This window comes from Wolffia australiana, chromosome 6 (assembly GCF_029677425.1).
Source record: "Wolffia australiana isolate 7733 chromosome 6, ASM2967742v1".
Taxonomy (NCBI): domain Eukaryota; kingdom Viridiplantae; phylum Streptophyta; class Magnoliopsida; order Alismatales; family Araceae; genus Wolffia; species Wolffia australiana.
Genome location: NC_135840.1, coordinates 8,855,365 through 8,871,860, shown reverse-complemented (window position 1 = coordinate 8,871,860; position 16,496 = coordinate 8,855,365). Strand labels below are relative to the sequence as shown.

The 16,496-nt window shown below is 39.3% G+C and overlaps 2 protein-coding genes across 5 annotated transcripts; one reads left to right on the top strand and one right to left on the bottom strand.

Moving 5' to 3' along the window:
- The first annotated feature begins 561 nt into the window (after window positions 1–561).
- On the top strand, window positions 562–3,252 carry LOC144704239 (uncharacterized). 4 transcript variants are annotated; one of them, XM_078576584.1, is made up of 3 exons: window positions 804–851; window positions 939–1,009; window positions 1,168–3,252. In XM_078576584.1, exon 3 carries the CDS (start codon window positions 1,242–1,244, stop codon window positions 3,093–3,095), a length of 1,854 nt encoding a protein of 617 aa, XP_078432710.1. In that variant the 5' UTR covers window positions 804–851; window positions 939–1,009; window positions 1,168–1,241; the 3' UTR covers window positions 3,096–3,252. The 4 variants fall into 4 exon arrangements, with proteins under 4 accessions (XP_078432707.1, XP_078432708.1, XP_078432706.1 ...); XM_078576581.1 differs by lacking the exons at window positions 804–851; window positions 939–1,009 and adding an exon at window positions 562–755 and having other exon boundaries at window positions 1,165–3,252; XM_078576582.1 differs by lacking the exon at window positions 939–1,009 and having other exon boundaries at window positions 562–851.
- Window positions 3,253–3,869: 617 nt separating this feature from the next.
- LOC144704240 (sm-like protein LSM36B) lies at window positions 3,870–5,291 on the bottom strand. The gene is made up of 3 exons (XM_078576585.1): window positions 5,099–5,291; window positions 4,145–4,258; window positions 3,870–4,049 (listed from the first exon to the last, which is right to left on the bottom strand). The coding sequence occupies exons 1-3, from the start codon at window positions 5,214–5,216 to the stop codon at window positions 4,003–4,005; spliced, it is 279 nt and encodes a 92-aa protein (XP_078432711.1). The 5' UTR covers window positions 5,217–5,291; the 3' UTR covers window positions 3,870–4,002.
- Between the last annotated feature and the right edge of the window lie 11,205 nt (window positions 5,292–16,496).

Here is a 16,496-nt window from a genome sequence, read left to right as displayed (position 1 = left end):
TCGAGGGGTAAAATGGTCGAATTCCCCTCCTGGGTCGTAGCGTTGACCAGGGCATTTCATGCTGTCAAAACTTTGCATGAACTCCAGAATATAAATCTCGCAACCATGGAAAATAAAGTTGGCTTATTTTTAATGAGGGGCATTTCCGGTATAAATATAGTGGTGAGTCAGAAAGTGGGTCCCACATTTCACTCACATAAAGTAACATCCATCCATCTAGTTAGGGTTTGTATGGCGTATAGGGTGGTGGGCCACGTATTTCCCGAAACCCTAACCCTAACCCTTAACCATGGTTAAGCTAACCTCCACCATGGGTTAAAAAAACATCATGCCTTTTCAACCCAGAACTCAGAAATCGATGCAAAAAAAAATAATCTATTTTTGGTGTTTTTCACTCTGTGAAATACTTCATTTGCACAGTTATTGGATGAAAGAGAAAAAGTAGAATCTCCATTTTGGGAAAATCATGGCATTTTTTAATCAAATCTTAACCATGGTTAGGAGTTTTAACCAGGGTGAAGAGTTTATAGTTTTATATATAAAGAAAATGTAGGAGTAGGGCGTGATTATTGTGATCTTCCCCGATTTTATACGCATATTTTCTGTGCTTAGAAACTCTCTCTGAGGGTGAAGAGGTGGAAGAAGCTTTTGTCAAAATTTTGCAGATTTTGGGGCAAGATTCTGGAGGGAAAATCCGGGTTTGGTGCATTTTTCACTGCGGCCCACAGATCCAACGCAGAAATCTTCCCTCGAGCGTAATTTTCAATCCTTACCCACCAATCTTCATGCTGATGCAAATCGTTTCTTCCTCTCCGTCGTCTCCGGCGACGGGCGCCGCGACGACTTCTAGGGTTTTTTTCTCTCTTTTGCTCGTTTTTTTCTCAAGATTCGACGTATTTCTTCTTGATTATTTCATGGGTTTTCTCCTCGTCGCTCAGAGAATCGTGGGTACTTCGTAACCGATTTACCCCATAGCTTAGTTTCCTTCTCCTCGCATGGGTGTACGAGGGTAAGTACCCCTTTTTTCTCCTGCATTCTTCGAGCTTCAGATAACTGAGATTCTGCTGATTAATGACATTCTTCAAAGATTTTGTTTCGCTATTGTTTTAGATGTTTGCAACTTCTACTGCGTACTTGTCAATCTGAACAGTGATGTTCTTCCAGCAGGGACGGTAACTCAGCTAAAATCCACCACAATTGTATGACTCTGGATCAAGCCAAAGAACCTTAGAACATAGTTCATGGAATGCAACCGAGATGAGGCCTTGAGGGCCAGGGCGATCGCCGAGAGCAAATTCAGAGCAAAAGACATTGAAGGTGCCAAGAGACTGGCTCTCAAGGCAGAGAGCCTCTATCCTGGCTTAGAGGGCATCCCTCAGATGATAGCCACTCTCAATGTCCACCTCTCTGCCCAATCCATGGCCGATGGCGACAAGGACTGGTACGCCGTGCTCGGCGTCGCCGCCTCCGCCGACGACGAGACGGTCAAGAAGCAATACAGAAGACTGGCCCTTCTCCTCCACCCAGACAAGAACAAGTCCGTCGGCGCCGAGAGCGCCTTCAAGCTCATCTCTGAGGCCTGGTCTGTCCTCTCTGATAGATCCAGGAGATTAGCTTATGACAAAAAGAGAAACATTAAAGTCTTCAAGCACAGGCCGCCGCCGCCGCCGCCTCCGCCGACAATGACGAAGACGAAGAAGGAATCCTCTGCCGGGTTCTTCGGCTTTCCCCGCCCGTCTCCGCCGCCGCCGCCGCCCCCGGTTGTCCCCCATCATAACACCTTCTGGACAGTCTGCAACCAGTGCAAGATGCAGTATGAGTATCTGAGAGTCTACCTTAACCATAATTTGCTCTGCCCAAACTGCCATGAGCCCTTCTTGGCCGTCGAAATCCCTGTTCCCACCAAGGGTGGCCCCTGCTCTGTGAGATCTAACGGGTTCGGCGGCGGGCAGAGCTACCACTGGGGGGCATTTCCGTCGTCTACTGGGAAATACTCTGGGTCAACGCAACCGGTCAACCCTCCTCACGCGACCGAGACGAGGAAGAAGCAAGCCACCCTGGACTCGTCCTTCTCGAGGAAGCGGAAAAACTTGAGTACAGCCAGTGAAGCAGAAGAATTGAGTACGGCGGGTGCCGCCCACGAAACAGACAGGTCAAACGGATCCGTCTCGGATCCGGGGAAGGCCAGGGCAGGTCCCAGACAAGGAAGAGAGATTCTGCTCTGTGATGTGAGAAGCATGCTGCTGCTCAAGGCCAAGTCCTTGGTGCTGAAGAAACTTGAGGAACTAAATTCAGAGAAAGAGAGGCCCAAACAACGGCGGAAAGATAGCAAGAAAGACGAGGAAAAGGACAAGGAAGACGCGAAGGAGGAGAAGGAGGTGGTGGCGATCAACGTGCCCGACCCGGACTTCCACGACTTTGACTCGGACCGGTCCGAGTCGAGCTTCGGCCCAGACCAGGTGTGGGCCACGTACGACGACGAAGACGGCATGCCTCGGTTCTACGTCATGGTGCAGAAGGTGATCTCGTTAAAGCCCTTCGAGGTGCGGCTGAGCTTCCTGAATTCCAAGTCAACGGCGGAGTTCGGGTCCGGAGTTGACTGGGTTGGGTCTGGGTTCGCAAAGACGTGTGGGGACTTCCGGGTGGGGAGATACGAGGTGCAGGACACGGTCAACATCTTCTCGCATCGGGTGCAGTGGGAGAAGGGTCCTCGAGGCGCGATCCGGGTCGTCCCCCGGACGGGCGATATCTGGGCTATCTATCGGAATTGGTCGCCGGGGTGGAACAACCGAACACCGGAGGAGGAGATTTACAAGTATGACATGGTGGAGGTGGTGGAGGACTTTGGGGAGGAGGGAGTGCTTGTGGCCCCACTGGTCAAAGTCAACGGGTTTAAGACGGTCTTCAAGAGGGCAACGGAGGCGGCGATGAGGAGGATTCCGAAGGAGGAGACTTTCCGGTTTTCGCACCAGGTGCCGAGCCACGTGCTGACCGGGGTAGAGGCGGAGAATGTGCCCAAGGGTAGCTTTGAGCTCGACCCGGCCGCCACCCCGCCGGACCTCCTCCACATCCACTCCAACCCCTCTGGGGATTGAATATATAGATTCATCAGATCAGGGCAATCTCTCCCTCTCTTCCCCAGCTCTTTATTACTATTTTTTGGGATTTCTTTTCCTTTTTTGGGTTTATGGGGGTCAGCAAGGTTGTGGATGGAAAGAAATTATATGGCCTGGTCGTAGTTGGAGTTGAAGATATTTCTTCTTCTTATAGGTTTTTTTTATTTACTTTGATTAGCTGAGAAAGTGGAGAAGTATAGGCACCCTTAAGAAGCATGATTGGCTCTTGAAATTGTTGCATAATTTCTCCCTAACTGAATCCCTTTGCTATGGGACTGACAGGTGTATTTGGAAAAAAAACTTGTTCTTTCGAGGAGTTGGCCGATGGTTCTAGCATTTTTAGTTTCTTTCACTTATTAAATTCAACTCAAGATAGCGTGTAGAATGGATCTGTAAGAAAGGGAATAAGTTTATAACAAATTCTTGAATCTTTGTTATTGTTATTGTGCCAGATTCAAAAGTACACTAGAAAAAGTATTTTCCCATTTAGAGTTGGTCAACGGGTATAGTGTAAGTACTATTATTCATTTCTTGTTATTAACCTGACAAATATCAGAGAAACTAATTCACTTTTGTTCTACCTTGTAAAGGTCGCTTTCAGATAACAATAATAATAATAATAATTCAAACATGTGTAGTGCCTTAATAATAATAATAGTTCCGGATAATATTACTTGAATCTTTTTAAAGAAATTATTCATCGCTTTTTATGTTGATTCAAGGAAAAGTTGTGCATTTTATGGCACTGCACACTGGAGGATCTGATCATTTTTCCTCTCGAAAAATACAAGAAAAAAATGTTCTTGGAGATGTCCCTAAATTAAGAAATAAAAAACCATGTGATCCTCGTTTGATCTGGCATTGTTCAGAAATAATTCATCTATCATTAGGCTCCATCCGCAAGAGTCCTCTTAGAGGTGCTGATGTACAAAACTGCATAAACACGTTGTCAATGATGTTGTTGTTGTTAATGGGAAATTGATAATGTAAAGCAGAAAGAAAAAAAGATTGGAATTTGAGATTTTTACCGTTGTTTCCTCTGATGAACGCATCCCCATATTTGTTCTTGAGCTGCCCATTAACGTACTCTTCAGTCTGCTCCATGGCAATGTTCATATAGCCATCTAGGCACGCAAGAATCCCTGCTCACATCGTTATGTTAATTAATCTCTATCAAGGACCATCATTAATGAACATCAACCAACCAATTAAAAACATTAAAGAAACAATAACATAAATGAAAAATAAAAACCTTTAAACTAAAGGTTTAATCCTAATATCCGATCTAATTAATGATTTTAAAGCATTTGATGTTATGCCGTCCATATTCTATGAACTAATCTTCAGAGGTAGATCGATTCTTATCCTCAAATCAGAATTTTGCAACCTGATTACATGCGAGCATCAAACCCGAGCCAACAAGACTGATTCAGAGAAGTATCAAAGAAGTATATAAATAGGATTTATCCTTCTCAGGAAAATATCAGATGTTGCTGAGGAAGTCCATCTTCAATCCACCGGAGAAAATAAAACCCAGATGATTGTTTCGGCATTGATCCACAACCAAAACAGCGATCCGCTGAGCTAAACCAAAAATAAATTACAGGATTTGAGACGAATATGATGAGGCAGAAAAGATTTTGCAGCGATGACATGAACAAAATGGTACAATCTTCTCCAAACATCCCAGAAATCTACAGCCTGTTTTGCCCTACCATTATTCCTTCACATTTCCTTATAAATCCCATCACAATAACAGTTCTTCTGCTGGATGAAAAAACCATGAAAAGCCAGGAGAAGCCCTCTGATCGCGGAATCCAAATCTTTCGGTCCCCACATGATCAGAACGCAAAGAAGATGAATATCGGACGAACTTCGGAAAAAAAAAGAAAAAAACGGAAAACCCATGAACCCTAGAAACATTAATCAGACATAACTCTTCATAACAACGATCGAAATTTGAAATGACCAGCCAGGTATACCTCTGTAATCGACACCGGAATTAAGCTTAACGACGACAGGACGACCTCTAATGGACTTGAGAAAATCTGCCGGCGTCTTCACAGAACCTCCGGTGCCCTTCTCCCCTGCGGCACTCATCCCGATCTTCGCACTATCCAACGAGTAACTCTCTCTGCACTTGTCTAAGTCTCCTTCCGCTAAACTTATGAATGTTCTTAGGGTTTCCATTAATCTTATAATCTCAGTGTTCTTGCTCTAAGGGTTTTCATTAATATTATTATCTCTTCTCTTAGATTAACTTAGGACTTCAATCAAGGTTTCCAAACTAGTGGGAAAATTGACAAATTTGTGATAATTGAAAAGGATTCAACAACCCTAATATAGAATAATAGAAAGATTGAACTGGAATGTAAACATGTTTCTGTTTTTTTGGCTTCTTCAAGCACTGATGTAAGTTTTTTAACATCTTGGTGGATGTTACCAGTTTGTATTATTGTCCACGAAGCCGCTTAATTTTATAATTTAGCATCTTCTAGTTTTGTCAAGAGAGGCATAATTGTGGCATATTGAAGATTCAGAAATGTTCTTTCATTTTGTTTATAACTACCCACATGATCAACCATGTTTCATCCTTTCTTCATCAAACTATTGGGTTAATCAAAATTCTCTTCTCATGCAGAGCTATTAGAATTTTGAGAACCAAAAAAATATTACTAAAAGATAACTCTTTTAAGAATCAAATTTTAGTTCAAGATTAAATTAGGAGCTCTTAAAAATAAATGAGATGTTAAAGCACAAACTCAAAATTTATTATTTATCTAATAGTTTAGTTTCTGGGAACACATATGAATCTTTCAATCAGATCAAGTCATTTATCATGTTTTGCCCTTTTTGATTCATGAAACTTTAACTTTTTCCTCTTCCAAATGAATGCATTGATTTTAATATATCTCTTCTTAATATTTTTGTTATTTTTTTCTCATTATAATTTTTTTTAATGATAAGTAACTTTTTTTGAAATTTTGGGTTATATATATTTTCATTTATGTGCTTAAAATTGCTTAAATATAATTTTTTTCTCTAATGTAGTTCATAATGTATAATCATGTTTTCTTAATGTGATTAATTAAAATTTCATATTCAATACATGAAGAACTATTTGTTTAGAAAGTTGAACGTTATTAGTGAGTGAACCAACAAAGTTCAGCTTTCATTTATTAAAAAGTTGAAGAGTTCCAAATGGCTTCCCCATCAATGGGAAATATATATTTTTAATATCTAAATTAGATTAAAGTAAAATTACTGTTTCTTAATCAGTTGAAAATATGTTTCTGTCTTTTGCTTCTTGAACCACTGATGTTAGTTTCCAAAATCTTCATGGATGTTTACCAGTTTCTTTTAGCTTTGTCCATGAATCCGTTTAATTTCATACTTTATGGTCTTTTGATTTTGTCAAAAGATGCATCATTGTGGCATTTGAAGGTCCATTAAGGTTATTTCATTTTGTTTATAAATATCTGCATGATCTACCATGTTTCATCTTTTCTTTATGAAACTCTAGTGTTAACCGAAATCCTCTTATAATGCATAGCTATTAGAATTTTGAGGACAATAACAAACAAGACAAATCTTGCAATTATAAAATTTTAGTACAACTTTCATTTAGGAGCTCTTGGAATTAAATCAGATGTTAAAATACAAACTCAAATTTCATTATTTGTTTAATATCTTGGTTGCGGGGAACAAACAAATCTTTCAATCAGATCAAGTCATTTATCATGTTTTGCCCTTCTTGATGCATGAAAATTTTAAGTTTTTTCTCTTCCAAATGAAAATATTTATTTTATTATACCTTTTCTTAATAATTCTGATATTTTTGGTCTGTATAAATACATAAGTAATCAAATATCGGGTAAAATATATAAATATATTTTTTCAATTATATCCTTAAATTTGATTAAATATGAAAATTCGTCTCCAATGGAGGTCATAACATGTAATCATCTTTTCTTTGGGTTTTGGAGTAATATAGATTTAATTACAAAGTCATATTTAATACATGCATACCAATTTTTTAGAAAGTTAAAATTTATTAGAGATCTAACCAATAAAGCTCAGCTTTCATTTATAAAAAAATTTCAAGAGTTTCAAATGACTTCCTTATCCAAGGGAACTATATTTTTTAATATCTAAATAATATTAATGTAAAATTACTGTTTCTTAATCACTGACGTTCTTTTCCCACCACCCTAGTGTAACTACAAAGGTATAAATTTGTGGTTGCCCAATGTATGAATATCAACTTCTATGTATGGGTATATGAATAAAGGGTGACATGATAAAATAGTACATACACATGCATATATTTTTAGAACAATTTATGCAAATAATTTATCCCAAAGGAACGTTCTCATTCTCATTGGTATCATTACCCAATGATACAAACCAAAAGAAATAATTAATCATCTTATGGCACAAAGTTATAACATTTTGTACAACCGGTATATTTAATTTATGACCTCAAATTAATTTATCGGTAAATATTGTATGAATCACATTCCAGATAATTTTTTTTTTAAAGTCAAGTAGTCTAAATTTTGTAACTGATAACTTCATCAAAATGTATAAATAGCATTCCACTTTTATTAAGTTTATCTCAGTTTCTAGAAGCCTATATCTATGGTTATCTTGGGATATTTCAGTAGTTTCTTTTGTGAAGTCACAGTGTTACTCTTGAAAAAAAAATATTAGTGTTATTTAAGTATATAATTATATTTCAATAACAAAGTAATCAACTATATAGTATTTGAAACTTGAAATGTGTCTATAATATTAAGCCCTAATAAAGCATACAACCTGCTGAAGATTTTGCCGAAAAAATGTAATATTACATTATCATTCTTGATATTAGTATGGGAAAAATTTCCAAATTATGAGGATATGGTAAGAAATATTATAATCTATGACCAAAAAATAATCATTTGAAATCTTCAAATATGTGTTGTTACCCTAGTTTAAATGTAAAAATTGTGGATAAAACTTTCTAGAAATATATTACTTGAATCAATTTAATAATAATAAAAAATTTAAATTGAACATGCATGAAAGCAATGATAAAACTTTGTAAAGACTGCTGAACTTACATTCTAACCAACTAAAGGAATGGTAACCATTTTCAAGGTTTCCAAAATGACAAAGGTTCAAGAAAATTGAAATATGTTAACCATTTGGTTGCATCTAGACTTGTCTATTTGATTTAACTACCCATGAAAAACTAATTTTGTGATAAAATCTATGAATTGAAACGAGATCAATAAGGCTAGAAAAAACTCACCCACTCAATCTAGAAAATGTGAGAAATTTTGAATTAAGAAGCAGGGTATGGATGAACACACAGTACTTACTAGTAGGTTAATATCATAGGCTATGTACACACAACATATCTTCATTAAATAGGTTGTATATGCATGTTATCAAGACTAAAAATCATTTAATACATTTTTAGAATGATTTTTTTGGATGTTTTATTGTTAAAGTATGTTTGCAGATTTTTTGACATCATATTTTGAAAGAAAATACTATTTTGAGTCAGATTTTGGTTTTTTCTAAATCGTTTAACATTTTATACATAAATATATGATCTTTATAAGTATAAATATATAAATAATGATATTTTCTGGGTTTATATTTAATCTTATATGAATTTATAATATTTTCAGGATTTTATTTCTGTCGTGCCACATGTTTCCATTAGATTCGTTTCAAGGAGCTTTAAACCTGATTAATCATTGGTGTCATCCAATCATTATGACTGAAACTGTTATGGCATAACCATGTTTATTGCAAAAAAATCATTATTATTTTTTAAATCCCAAGCAAAAACATTCTTTTTTTGCAATAAATGCGATGCGGAGACAGAGGCGATTGAACTTTAAGAAATTGATATTTTCTCATATGACTGGCCAACAATGGTGACCTGACTGACATGCCACATTTACATGTTGCGTGCACGTGTGATTTTTTCATTGGATTTTGCTAAAAATGCGTTGATGTGGCGTGCAATAATGTGCCACCATGTCACACATCCTCTTTTTTATTTAATAATATTATTATAAACATACACCATATGCCAGTTTTGTCTTTTTCTTGTAGGGATACGTCTCGCAATAGAATCTGCTGATCGAACATGGAACTGGTCCATCTGAGCCAATGATTGCATTTACTACCATGGTGAAGAAAAAGCTAAAAATGAAACGATGACCTTGACAAGGATGATGAGAGATAAATATTTGGATGAAACCAATGACTAGGAATTTTCCAACTTTAGAGCTTGATATCCGACGATCTATAAGTCTGATCGAGCTGAAATTTAGTGGGTTGCTTCATCTTTTTCTTCTATTCATCTTTATTGGTGGGGCTATAAATTGAGCCTCCAAACTTTGTAAAAAAACATTTTTTAAACTCACTTACTCCTAGAGAGGCATTTTGAATAAGAGAGAGGTTTTGAAGGTCAATGGAGAGTGGTATTGGTGTCTTGAGTCCTTGCAGAAGGTCAACAAAGAAGTGGGAAGAAGGATATGCATCATAAAAATGCGTTGATCCGGGCAGAACATAGGGATTTAAGGTTACTCTCTTGCCTTAAATTAGTATATCTTCAACTCATTCACTTAGGTAGATCATATCCATTTCATCATTATCCACCATCATCCATTACCATCCATCATCATCTACTTGTGTCACATATTATCTACCACTTATATCACATACCACCTACGATATCCTTATCTCATCACATGTTTCCCACTCTATTCACCCAAAAAACCCTAAACCACTATCTTCCTCCATATCATTCTTCACTCATCCTCAACATCCACCACCTTCATCACTCCATATCATCCCATCATCTCCATGACATCTCATCTTCAAACCCTCCTATCATTTCTCCTTATTCATCATCTATTCACATGTTCATCTATCCCACTCTCTCACTTTCACCAGCTTCATTCAAATTTCACTATCCTCTACTCATGGTAATATTCCTTTTATCCTTTTTAAATAGTTATTTCCCCCATTGATAATTCTAAGTTATCACATCTAATTAAGAGCATTTGAATGATTAATTATCCTAATATCGCTAGATAAATGAATGAAATGCCATAATTACTAAATAATCATGATTTTCTAATATTCAGTCTTGAATCCTCATTTTGTGTTAATTATTGAATATTATAACTAACCCCACTTGGCTTTCCAAGTCAAGTGGTGAAACATCTAATTATCTGTCAAGTGTTTGTGTATAGTAGGATTTAGGAATATGCATAGAAATTGGAAAGCATGAGGAGCTGCAGTGGAGTTGGAGCAAATTTCTGGGCAGTAAAAGAGGCCCATACTAAGCCCAAAACCATTGGCCCAGACTCAGCACAGGAGCCCATTCAAGAGCTATAAGAAGCCCACTTCAATGGTGGCTCTAAAAATAGAAGGAAAGAGGAGAAAATAAGAGAATATCAAAATAATTAAATGGATGGATGTCCCTTCCATTGTTATTTTGGGAGCTGAAAGCTGATTGGAGGAGGCCTTGATCACCTGGATTCAAGGCCCCAAAAGTAAATCTGGCCACTCATTCCATTTGAGGATCCAATGGCCAAGATCAACCTAACTTCCTCTACTTACATCTTTCTTCTTCTCTTGTAAGATTGTCTTGAGTTTTATGAAAGTTTTGTTGGAGGTATTTTGGAAGATCCTGACCTAGAGCTGAGTGAGGAAGAACCCCCTAGAGGGACGGAGATAGCCAGAAAGTGAGAAAGCCACCCTCAGAGATGAATAATCTGTGGTTAGGTGTGATCCCAAGATAGTGAAAAATACACCATTTTCCACCTGCCTTTTCTCCCCTCAAATCTTTCTGATTGAGACTGTTTACATATCATTGGAAAGGTCTGTCTCTCCTCTTTCCAATGGCACCAAGGTCGCCCCAATCGACACCTATAGCTTGAGTTATGGTGGCTTGAGTGAAGCATCCTCTGCCGCTCAACAGCCGCTACTGCTTGAGCGCCCAAGGGGAGCACCCTTCACATTCAGCTCCGGATTTAGCCAAATTTTGGCTAAGTCCTGAAGCAACCCTGTGCCCACCGCAGACCGCCGCTCACCCGTGCTTGACAACCACACACCTGTGCCCATCTGCCACCGCTGGACATCGCCAGTGCTCCAGCGGAGGTCCATGTATTTGTTTTTACTATTTCTTTAATTTAGAACTTCTATCATTTAATCCTTAGAAACCAATGAACATTATTTTCCACATTCTAGATATATTATAACTATTTAGGTTAGTTCTTCTCGGCTATAGTTATTTTCTGCTTAGGACATTAAAGAGTAAATAGTAGAACCTATCTAAAAATCCTTAAAAAAAGTAAATCAACTGAAATTTATATTTTGTTAATTCCTGCTCCCTGTGGATCGACTCCTCACTCCTGTTATATTTTTCATATAGAGTAGTCATGGGAATATAAATTTTATTGTTTAAATACAAATAGTAACAACAATATCTAAATCTATATTTGGATGTATCACCCATCTCATCTTATCGTCTTCATCGTATCACCACAGCTTATCCTACACCTATCCCTTTTTGTCCTCTTGAAATCACCATATCAGTAGTGTTATTTCCATAAGATCCATTCCTTATGGAGATGGCCAATACTCATACAATATCTATTTCATTCAAGTATTGGTTTATGAATTATATTGATTTAAATTAAATCCACTACAAAATTTTAACGTAATTATGAGTTTATTGGTGTATCCATCTAGGCCAAAAAATATTTTGATAAGTTCCAAAATATTTTTTTCTGTTTTCCACAACTACCCTCAATAATTTTCTGCATGAATTGAAACAGGAGAAAAAGACAAGGCTACTTTAATGATTTCATGTCAATCCAACAATCACGTCTTGAGATAACATATGTTGAAAGTCAGCTAATTGTGATATTTGGATATTATCTCCTTCTCATCCACGCGACTCCAGTTGGTCATGGTTTTGGTGATTTATTCACTTCACAAGATAAACCACATTATAGGCATAAAAATTCTTACTCATACATTTTTCCTACAAAGTTGGATCAAGATTAACTAGTTTTTAGACATTTAACTCAATCAAACTTCTCATTCTGTTGCAGCACGCCACATGTTCGTAATGTTGGAGCATGTCATATATGTTTGGGTCTAAGGCTCTGATTGACATAATTATTTAATGATTCACATAGTCGATATAAAATAGATTCATAATGTGCATTTGAACTATTTCAAACTATGATGATCAAATCAAATTTGCACGTACATCCATAACTGCTTGGTCCCTCAAGCAATTCATGTTGATCTGTTTATGTGTCATGATGTCTAGACTCTATATATATCCAGATGATCCTCAGTATGTTGAATCTCCTCCATCTTGATGAGCTCCCTTATTGATCCACCATCATCGTTTCCTTGTTGAGATCACGTCGAGAGGGGAGGTCATCAAAGAAGAGTAGGGATAATAAGGATGGGTAATTCACCTGGAGAATTTTGTTCAGGGCTTTCTCTTATCTATACTTAATGACATTTTTTTATAAAACCCCCAAAGTTTAAATATTTCTTCAGAGTCTAATATAACATGTGAGTGTGACCGTCTAGGTCCATCATGAGTAGAGTTAAAGACTCAAATTCCATAACAACGTTTATCAACTAATATTATAATTATCTATATCAATACATAGATTAAATAAGCATGGGTAAATTTTATCCAATCAAAAATTTGAGCTGCCACCCATGGGGTGCAAAACTACACTTCGTGCTCTAAAAGACACATATAAGTATTACTAACTCTCTGATATAACCTTTACCTTCATTAGGTACCATGCATGCATATTTTTCTCTTCTTCTTTACGTTCCAAGGATGGTTTAGGGTTTGGTCCATTTTTAAACCCTAATTGGTCATCCTAGTAAGCGCTAAAGCATTAAGTTGCCTCCTTTTATATTGAGGACATGTAATCCCATTTTGACCCCTCAATCACCTTTTATATTGATGGTTTGGAATTCCATAAGTAGGAACTCAAAGGTTATAGTCAAAACACAACTGTCCATCCACATGATGTCTTTGGTATCTCAAGTGTAAGGACCACTAAGATAACAATAACATGACCAACATGAGAAAAAATTAAAATATAATACTATTTAGGGATTCATAGAAATATATAATTAATGAAATTTATATTGTCACTGTCTTTAAAGAGCACTCAATATCTCTCCCAAGTTTCTCCTCATTAATGGCTATAAGATCAACCATCCTTGTCATATGTCCGGGGAAAGATAATCTTATTCTTTCTAGATATTTGAAAGTCCTTCTTGAGTATCATTTAAATGTAAGTATTTAGAACACCTTCAAAGATGAGTGATTTTCTTATTTTGATATCATCATAATTCACTTACTCATTTTATTTATTCATGAAATTCCTTATAATTATAACACATGCATTATTCTATTATGTAGTATCCCTGAATATTGAACTAGAAATGGAATGTGTGATTAGATTGCCAACCCCATCTTTTCCATATGTATCATAGTTAGTTTAAATTTCTTCATTTGTCTAATTGGGCCATATCGTCAACAATTTGTGCATTTATTGTGAAAAAATGATACATTTTACATTAGGCCATGCCATCAGGTTAATCATCTCATTAAATGTGTTTTTAATAGATTGCTTTTGTCCAATTGGCACAGAACTCTACAAGCTTAAAGAACTATGATTAGTCCTTGATGGGTCATTTTAACTTCACAAATTATGAGGTGAAAGTGAAATGTCTTCCAATGCTTGGTAAAAGTAATCATTGGTAAGAAAAATGAGCATTTATTCATCACACACATATCACAGTGATAATAAATCAGATACATATGCAATAAAATTCATAAACCTCCAAGAAAATTTCAATAAAAAATATATATTGAGATATAAAAATATTTCAACATGATTCTGATGTCAGAAAACTCTATAAAAAACACCAATAATATCACAAAACAATCTGTAGGGTGAATTTAATCTATTTTCACCATGATAACTTGCAAAGATGTATGTTTACCCGTATAAATTAAGTAATATGCATGATTTACCTAAGATAAAGTGCATATTATCAGGTATGGATGTCGATTAATTGTTGTTGGTGAAACCAGAGTAGAATAAAAAGTATATTCTAAATAGTCACTTCAATCATACCACTTTGTCAAATAGTCAGTTAGGATAGGTGATTAAGTGATTGAGTCATAGATCGGATGAAGTGGTCAAGACGGGATCATCCGCCCTTGGTATAAGAGGAGATTGACTCAAGGAAGATGATGCAGTAAATCCTTGCCAAGGGTAGTGAGGATATTGGAGAAGGTGTTCTCCAATGATCTATGTTACACATCAATACTAATTGAATGATGGCTTAGGGTTTGACGATCAACTATACCCCAAGTCGGTTGAGAGTCTCACACAGATGAAGTGATGTAACACGACCTGCCGGGATCGAGCGGCGCGCGTAAACATCACAAGGAGTGGAGGGCAGAGCGGCAGAGCGGCAGCACTAGGCGGACGCTTCGACGGAGGTTGCGGAGTGGGCCCGGCTTCGTCCTACTATCGAGCTGCAAAGATAGGCGTCGTCGGTGCGGAGCGGCGGCTGTATCCTGCTGCGATCATGTACCTGCAGCGATAAGCTAGCAGCGGCGTGTCATCCAACGACCGTCTCCTCTGAAGCTTCTCCAGGAGACCGGAGTGACGGGAAGTGGCTACAGACGGCTGTAAGTATATAGCTACGGACTGCGAAGGCTTTACTAACTACGAAGGCTGTAAATAGCTACGGACGTGAGTATCGGCGGCGACGGGTCGTTTGTCGACTACTCTTCTCGAAACTACTCTAAGGGACTCTAAGGCGCGTACATCGCTGGTAGCTATGGTGGCGCAGGTAGGCGCTGGAACGGATCTCAGAATCGTGCACGGCATGGATGTGGGTGGCGGCGCACGATGGCCTGGAACGGTGGAGGCAGGCGAGGGAAGTAGGGTCGGCTAAGGGCAGACGAGGGATGGGTGGACCGTGGAGGGGACTGTGGCGACTAAGGATGCGGAGGGTGGGTGAAGGTGGTGGTGGCGATCAACGGCCATTCAGGCGGCCGAGGGTGGGCGGAGGCGGCCCGAGGCCGGAGGAGGCTGGAGGGGCCGTTGGGCGTCGTAGACTATCGGAGGAGCTGGAGGCCATTGGACGACCGAAGCGGCCGGAGAGGCCGGAGATGGCAGGGACGAAGGCGGGCTCAGCTGCCAGCAGGCGGCTGTGGGAGGCTGGTTGGCCGAGCGGACGGCCGCAGAGAAGGTCGAGGGCGGCCGTGGCGACAGTGGAGGCCGCGACAGAGAAGGTGGTCGGAGGCGGCCTTGGCGGCTGGGCGGGCGTAGCTGGCTGGAGATGGCCCGAGGCAGCCTCGGGCGGCCGGAGGCGGTCGTACGAGGCTGGGGACGGGCGTGGGTGGTCGAAGGCGACCGTAGGGGAGGCCGCCGGTGGCCGACGGAAGGCCGGAGATCGTCGAGTTGGCGGCGGCGGCTTGGAGGTCGACGGGAGCCGGAGTCGACCAAGGGGCGGCCGGGAAAGGCCGTGGCCGACCTGAGAGAAGGTGGATGCGGCCACGGGTGATTAGAAGCCACCGTGGTGGCTGGGCGGCCGGAAGTGCCGCGGGGACCTGAGGCGATCGTGGCGGCCCGTGGAGACTGGAGGGCGGTCGGAGAGGCCAGAAGCCGCGAAGGTTGGTCTGGGCGCATCGAGGCGCCCCACGATAGCGGTCGGGGAAGCTCGGTAGCCCTCAAGGCGGCAGAGCTGGCGGCGCCGGCGAAGTCGGCGGCGGCGCTCCGGCGACGAACAGGACAGGATGCCCTAACGCCCAAATTGGGAATGGCAATTTTGTAATTTTAGCCAACTTCCGAAAATAAACTAAAACCTCTCGAAACTCTCCAAAAATTGCCTAAAAACTCATAGAAAACAATAGGGCTACATTGTGGAAAAACACTTCAACTTCGATTTTTTTCAATTCTTCTTGGGTGCTTTCATACATGGGGCACCCTTCCTTTTATAGGGAAGGAGGGGCCATAACAGTTATGGAAGGTGCAAAGACAGAACAAAATAAAAAACAAATAAACAGAAAAAAAACAAGGAAGATAACTCCTTAAGGATTGATGGTCCCCCATCATGAAGGATTATACATATACGATAACCGATGAAGGTAAAGGTTCTATGAGAGAGTTAGAACACTACTCAGTATCTTCTAATTCACGAGGTCTAGCTTGGCACCCCACAAGCTGGAAACATAACCATTCGATTGGGTTAACCTGATTCTTAGTTGATTAATCTATATATTGATGTAGTTAATTA

Bases quoted from the DNA above. Each gene is read 5' to 3' on its own strand.
- LOC144704239 (XM_078576581.1), top strand. From the start codon at position 1,242: ATGGAATGCAACCGAGATGAGGCCTTGAGGGCCAGGGCGATCGCCGAG.
- LOC144704240 (XM_078576585.1), bottom strand. From the start codon at position 5,216: ATGAGTGCCGCAGGGGAGAAGGGCACCGGAGGTTCTGTGAAGACGCCG. The intron at 4,259-5,098 runs GTATACCTGGCT...CGATGTGAGCAG, and splicing joins TTCCGGTGTCGATTACAGAG to GGATTCTTGCGTGCCTAGAT. The intron at 4,050-4,144 runs GTAAAAATCTCA...GTGTTTATGCAG, and splicing joins GTTCATCAGAGGAAACAACG to TTTTGTACATCAGCACCTCT.